This window comes from Glycine max, chromosome 7 (assembly GCF_000004515.6).
Source record: "Glycine max cultivar Williams 82 chromosome 7, Glycine_max_v4.0, whole genome shotgun sequence".
Classification (NCBI taxonomy): Eukaryota; Viridiplantae; Streptophyta; class Magnoliopsida; order Fabales; family Fabaceae; genus Glycine; species Glycine max.
Genome location: NC_038243.2, coordinates 44,024,327 through 44,031,118, shown reverse-complemented (window position 1 = coordinate 44,031,118; position 6,792 = coordinate 44,024,327). Strand labels below are relative to the sequence as shown.

General features: G+C 34.1%; 1 protein-coding gene across 4 annotated transcripts; it reads left to right on the top strand.

Moving 5' to 3' along the window:
• Positions 1 to 290: 290 nt before the first annotated feature.
• Positions 291 to 5,562, top strand: LOC100779619 (aspartic proteinase). 4 transcript variants are annotated; one of them, XM_041017456.1, is made up of 15 exons: positions 509 to 594; positions 908 to 962; positions 1,101 to 1,478; positions 1,578 to 1,638; positions 2,153 to 2,247; positions 2,358 to 2,470; positions 2,707 to 2,875; positions 2,954 to 2,993; positions 3,116 to 3,180; positions 3,430 to 3,543; positions 3,658 to 3,722; positions 3,831 to 3,987; positions 4,066 to 4,185; positions 5,033 to 5,121; positions 5,247 to 5,562. In XM_041017456.1, the coding sequence occupies exons 3-15, from the start codon at positions 1,107 to 1,109 to the stop codon at positions 5,329 to 5,331; spliced, it is 1,545 nt and encodes a 514-aa protein (XP_040873390.1). In that variant the 5' UTR covers positions 509 to 594; positions 908 to 962; positions 1,101 to 1,106; the 3' UTR covers positions 5,332 to 5,562. The 4 variants fall into 4 exon arrangements, with proteins under 4 accessions (XP_040873389.1, XP_003529645.1, XP_040873390.1 ...); XM_041017455.1 differs by lacking the exons at positions 509 to 594; positions 908 to 962 and adding an exon at positions 291 to 314; XM_003529597.5 differs by lacking the exon at positions 908 to 962 and having other exon boundaries at positions 447 to 594.
• The last annotated feature ends 1,230 nt before the right edge of the window (positions 5,563 to 6,792 follow it).

The following is a 6,792-nucleotide window of genomic DNA, read 5'->3' as shown; positions in this document are numbered from 1 at the left end:
AGTAATCAATCAAACAGATTTTATTTATTTTTAAGAATCATAATTTTTGTACATAAAAAAAAACTTCTTTTCTATCGAATATTCAAGTTCTATTATGATTGCTTTTTATTTAACATCAAATTTCTTGATGAAAGGAAAATTCAATTGAATCCCTTTAATTAAAGATTGGAATATACTTAAATTCCTTAACTAAAACATGATTTGTTAACATTGAAAATATTCAGCATAATAATAGGAAATGAAGGTGTAACTGTGTAAGTGAAGACAAGCATAAAAGAGAAGTGAAGTGGTGCAGATGCATATGCATGTGTCAGGTGCAAACCATTCTTTTTCTTCCTTCATTCATCTTACCCTGATTCGCGGATTACGTGTACCTATGTGACTTTACCCTTTTAGATCTACGGCCAAGATCATGTAGAAATGGACGGTAAGGATTGAAAGATTGCACCGCCTAGTTAGTTTTTTGGAGGAGTTATTAGGCGAAAAGAAAGGAATAAAGAGCAAGGAAGGTGTGACACTAGTGTCATACTGCACTGTTTATAAGTTTTACTTTTCTCTTTCTCTCTTCTCCATTCTCATTCATTCTTCACAGCCGTGAGTGTCTCATCTCGTCTGTTTCTCCTGTTTTTATGCGCAGATTGTCCCTGCAAATTGCACTTTATAATTATAATATAATAATCGCTTCTGATTTTCTGTTTATGTCACCCGAATTTAAATCACTTTCTCTTGCTTCCCTTCTTTCCGTGAAATCAAAATTTCTATTATCTAGGTCTCTTTCTATTAATTACTATTTTTTTTTTGTATTAATCCATATCGGTATGATCGATCACATGATTATTATTTTTGGTTCTTATACCATTCGGTGTTTTTTTTTTACACAACTCAATTTTCATTATTCTGTTTGCAGTGGTACGGTGGAATAGACTATAGAGATTAGAAGCACTGACACGAGATTTTGAAATGTCTCGGTTTATTTTTTTGTGACGTCCTCGTACTAATATATTTAGCATTTTCACTTGTTAACCTCACATCCCCTAATTTTGAGTAATTATTTTTGTGCTAGCAAATTGCAATTGAACTTTATTAATTTGGATGAATAGGAGAACATGGGGAACAGGATGAATGCGATCGCGTTGTGCTTGTTAGTGTCAAGCCTGTTACTTTCTTCGGTGTATTGTGCACCGAATGATGGGCTGCGTAGGATTGGGCTGAAGAAGATTAAATTGGACCCTAAAAACAGGCTTGCTGCTCGAATTGGGTCCAAGGATGTTGATTCTTTCCGGGCTTCCATTAGAAAGTTTCATCTCCAAAACAACTTTGGTGGCTCTGAGGAAACCGATATTGTCGCGTTGAAGAATTACTTGGATGCACAGTACTATGGTGAAATAGCTATTGGAACATCTCCTCAAAAGTTCACTGTCATTTTCGACACTGGCAGCTCTAATTTGTGGGTTCCATCATCTAAATGTACCTTCTCGGTGAGTTTTTATTTTTTAATTTTTTTATATACTAATCTGTTATTTATGACTTGTGAATATGTATCAATTTAATTCCTTATTTATTGCATTTTGGTTCAGGTTGCATGCTACTTCCATGCTAAGTATAAGTCTAGCAAATCAAGTACTTACAAGAAAAATGGTTTGTCTTCCTCCTCATTTCTAATAAGGCTTTAAAAAGTTAACTTCATTCTTTTAGTCCGTGATTGAGCTTGTACTGTTTGCAGAAGTTCCCTCGTTTTATAAATTAAGAAACTGAAGTTTTGAGGTTTAAGTAACTGGCTGATACTCTTTCATTTATCAGAGTAGATTGAAGTCGTGTCTTTCCCGTTTCTGTATAATATCAATAGGAACAAACATATATTCCTTTCCTAGTTACTGAAACGGGGTGGGGTGTGGTGTGAACAACATTTACTTCTATCATATGATGGAGCTGAAGTTTGAAATTTTACCATCCATCATATGGTTAACGGTAATAACCTGGTCGGAAGATTGTAGTTTATGACGTATTGTAATTTGCTTTGGCATATCTCTACTTGCGACTTGTGCTTGTTTATATGTTCTTCTATTTTTGCCCACTTGCTATTCTGGACCTGTAAAAGGGATGCTGATATGATGTCTTTCTCTGTGATAATATTTTTCTCCCTGTTATATAGGGACTGCTGCTGCAATTCAATATGGTACCGGAGCAATTTCTGGTTTCTTTAGCTACGACAGTGTCAGAGTTGGTGATATATTTGTAAAGAACCAGGTAATGCTGAACTGCTAATCATCAATGTTTATTTCAATAGAGGGTGTGAGAGGGCTTCTTTCATAATATGTTGATTAGTAATTGGTATAGTGCCTTTTGATACCCATCAGGAATTTATTGAAGCAACTAGGGAGCCTGGTGTTACATTTTTGGCAGCCAAGTTTGATGGTATACTGGGACTTGGATTTCAAGAGATATCAGTTGGAAATGCTGTTCCAGTGTGGTATTTGTTACAATTTAAATTTTGATTCCTCGTTTTGTTAGAAGTTTATTGTATTTATTGAATCAGCCTGTTGCAAATGCAAGGTAAGTCCTGCTTATTGCTTTCTCCAGACCCTAGTGGGTCCTACTGGGTCCAACTCTTCCTATAGTGAGAGTCTTATAGAACCAGGCTGCCCTTGTTATTGTTCTTAAAAGTTTATTGAATCCCCATGTGCTTATTGATCTTACCTGTCGCAGGTACAACATGGTTGACCAAGGTCTTATTAAGGAACCAGTATTTTCATTTTGGTTCAACCGCAAACCGGAGGAAGAGGAAGGGGGTGAGATTGTTTTTGGTGGTGTTGATCCTGCTCACTATAAGGGAAAGCACACTTATGTGCCTGTGACCAGAAAAGGATATTGGCAGGTTATAATTATTTTAATACTTGATGATGTTTTCTTTGTTTACTTCTTTCTTCTTGTTAATTTTCATTTTTGTTTTCAGTTTGATATGGGAGATGTACTTATTGGCGGTAAACCCACTGGTATGTAGAGAATGTGTTAGCAGAAATGCCAATTTGTTCTTCCTATGATGCATCATTGGCATTTTTTGTAAATGGGTCAGAATTTTTATTTATTTGGACTGACTGATGTAATTGTCTATCAGGATATTGTGCTGATGGCTGTTCAGCCATTGCAGACTCAGGGACTTCTTTGTTGGCAGGTCCAACGGTATGAATAAATGCTTATAGATATAGACTGATTAATATTTATATAGTATTCAATTAACATGGTTATATTATATGCAGACTTTTCCCGTGAGATATTGTCTCTGTCAGTTCATGATCAATTTCAACAATTATGGGGTCTTTAGACATTGATAATTCTCATTGCATTGTTTATATTGCATATGAAAAAGGTCTAACAAATGCTTCTGACTAGTTTGTTTCTATGATCGCATATTGGGTTTTGTTCTTGTAGACTGTAATAACTATGATAAACCATGCAATTGGAGCATCTGGAGTTATGAGCCAAGAATGCAAGACTGTTGTTGCAGAGTATGGACAAACAATATTGGATTTGCTTTTGTCTGAAGTGAGTACCATTTGTAATTTGTTCTCCCCGCATATTTTGGTTTATTAGATTCTTGCCTATGATCATGAGTGGGTATGTTTGAAAGATCTGATTTTTTCACTTGACACCTTTTAGACACAGCCGAAGAAGATCTGTTCCCGAATTGGATTGTGTGCTTTTGATGGGACTCGTGGTGTTGAGTGAGTCCCAAAGATATTTTAGTTCCTTGAATCTTTGGTCGTTTATTTAAATAGTTTAATATATTTTGTAAAATTTTCATTTTATTATTTGTTCCTTCCTCCCTTCAGTGTGGGGATCAAGAGTGTTGTGGATGAGAATGAAAGAAAATCATCGGGTGGTCATCATGGTGCTGCTTGTCCTGCGTGTGAGATGGCTGTTGTTTGGATGCAGAACCAGCTGAGCCGAAATCAGACACAAGATCAGATACTAAGTTACATCAACCAGGTGAGTCAGTTGTCTTCATTTTTCTATTCAAGCATCCTGCTGCATCTCTTGATTTATTGCCTCATGATGACATTGCAGCTTTGCGATAAAATGCCTAGCCCGATGGGAGAATCAGCTGTTGACTGTGGGAATATCTCTTCATTACCTGTAGTGTCCTTTACTATTGGTGGAAGAACTTTTGAGCTTAGCCCAGAGGAGGTATGATTAGTTGCTTTTCCAACGGCTGATCACTAACCAAATTTAATTTAATTTAATGAAAAAAGATAAATTCATGAAGAGCAGTGGGAGTTATAGTAGGGGAGGACCAGGCAACATTTTATAGAAAAATAAAAACAAGAACAAAATTGAAATTAAAGCTAGTTACATCGAGAGCTTTAAGGTGTCTCTGCAATTGCATAGCTTTACCTAGGGAAACATGTCCTATAGGTGCCTTATTTTCCATACATTAATGTTAGCCTGATTTAATGGTTTACTAGTTAAGTGGTTTAATCAGATTGACATTTGGTTAAAATGTGATTACGTGAGTCTTCTTCTATTATGTGCAACTGATATTGTTTTTGATATCTCCCAAAATATGGGTACTTAAGTACAAAGAAATGAGTAAACTAAAACATACATGTGACATCAATCTGGTCCTCTAAAGAATTGAGATCAAATTTAGTCCTTTAATAATAAAAGTTGACATTAATTTAATCCCTAATTTCGAAGCTTCATTGATGGAATTCCAATGATCTTTAAATAGAAGGATGACTTTCATGTTGTCAAATTATATGATTGAGGGATTAAATTGATGTCAACATTTTTGTCCTCTATATAATTTAACCTTGAATTTGTTGCTCTATAAAGTTGTTTCTGACCTTCGATCATCAGGGGAAAGACTTGGAAAAAGAAAAAAGGTTAACAGGAATATAACATACACATAAAGATTGGACGTCAGTTTTTACTAAACTTGTAAAATTTTATATGGTAGCAATGGGGATTTGCATGATTTTTATGCACGAACGTTCTCTGTTGTCCTCATTCAGCTTCTATTTGGTTTATTCAGTACATACTCAAGGTGGGTGAAGGTCCTGTGGCTCAGTGTATTAGTGGCTTTACTGCTATAGATATTCCACCTCCACGTGGCCCTCTCTGGTACTTAAATTTCTTCAACTAGCCCCATGATATTTACCTCACTTTTTTTTTTCATCCTCTGTTGTCTTTGGATTGTGACTCATCTGATATTTGATTCTCACTCAATGGCATCTCCATTAATGTAGGATCCTTGGTGATGTCTTCATGGGGCGTTATCACACAGTATTTGATTTTGGCAAACAAAGAGTGGGATTTGCTGATGCTGCATAGAGTGTACGCGTGTCTCAGAATATGGCGATCCATGCTATTGGTTTATATACTCTTGCAGTCGAAATGGACCTAAAAAGTTCTGGCTTGTACAGCTTTATATTATTAATGTTAATACTTTGGGTGTTCCATAATAGCTTAACAGATGTATCTGTGGCTGCGACATAGCTCATAATTGGCTCCGAAGACTCTTGTGCATGTTTAGTTGAAAGGGTATAGCTATGGTTCTCACAATTCCTTCTTAGTTCCATATGTTCGTCTTCTTTTGCAAGATGCGCGTATGGGGTTATTCATGCAATGACATTCCAAATTGATAGTTTGTTCTTTTAAAAATAACAAATCCGGGGTCATCTAAGATTAGAATAAAACAAAAAAAATATAGATAAAATAGAAATCGGAGTGAGCTTTCAAATTTCAAATTACTGATATAATAGGAGTGTGCAATCAACAGATGTAAATAATTAACTTGTTTATGTATATTTACTATTATCAATTAAATAGTTCTTGGTTCATTATATTAAGATGAATAATGATTAATGAGTATGTGTAGGAGTTACTCTTGAATGAGAGCCTTTTTTAGAGTTATTTTTACTCATTGGGTCGCCTCTATCTTATCTTAATCTTGTATAATTTAATTTGATTTAACAACTAGCCTAAATTTTTTATCACAATAATCTCAAATAAATTTTATTTGATCTATTTTTTAAAATTATTTATCTCTTGTAATCTACCTTTAAATCTTTATGTTTAAATTGAATTTCAACTTCTTTTAAAAAAATATTAAAAATTAAAAATAATTTGTTAAGTGTAAAATAATTTATCATAAATTCAAAATTTATTTATATGCATAAAGAATATTTATTTATTACAAATTTTAATTGTTACATAAATTATATGTTTTATCTATTATCAATTCTATATGATTATAAAAATAAATATTTATCCTACGTTATACTGAGTTAAAATGATTAAGCGTCCTCTTGGGGGCATGAAAGGATAATATGTTCATTTGGATGGCAAGTGCAACTAGTAGAAGTGGAATCCACGATCAAAGTTAGGTAAAGTAGGAAAAGATTATATAATTTTTTAGCCACTGCATGTTGAAAGGGAAAAAAGATTAAAAGAAAGACAATAGAGGCAATTAGCTGAATATCATTGCTTTTCCTTTAATTAAAACGCTCATATTTAAGTCTTCTTTCCCACTAATTGTTGGTTTTACCAATTTATCCCTCGCTAGTTGACAATAGTTGGTGTCCAACTGTCCATCTTGTTACCCAATATTGAATAATCTGTATAAACTATGAATGTCCGCTTGAACAGATTACGTCAGAAACCACATTAAAACACTAAATTGAGAAATTTCTTATCTGCTTCATAGAATCATAGTTCACACTCTTCGCCACTAATTGAATATTTATGTTGTAATAACGCCATACTTTATACTAGTACAGTTGACAAGCAACT

What these genes read in the sequence shown, in the direction of transcription:
- LOC100779619 (XM_041017455.1), top strand. An exon ending in AAGTACTTACAAGAAAAATG is followed by an intron (nt 1,639 to 2,152) that starts GTTTGTCTTCCT and finishes CCTGTTATATAG; the next exon opens with GGACTGCTGCTGCAATTCAA. An exon ending in ATATATTTGTAAAGAACCAG is followed by an intron (nt 2,248 to 2,357) that starts GTAATGCTGAAC and finishes GATACCCATCAG; the next exon opens with GAATTTATTGAAGCAACTAG.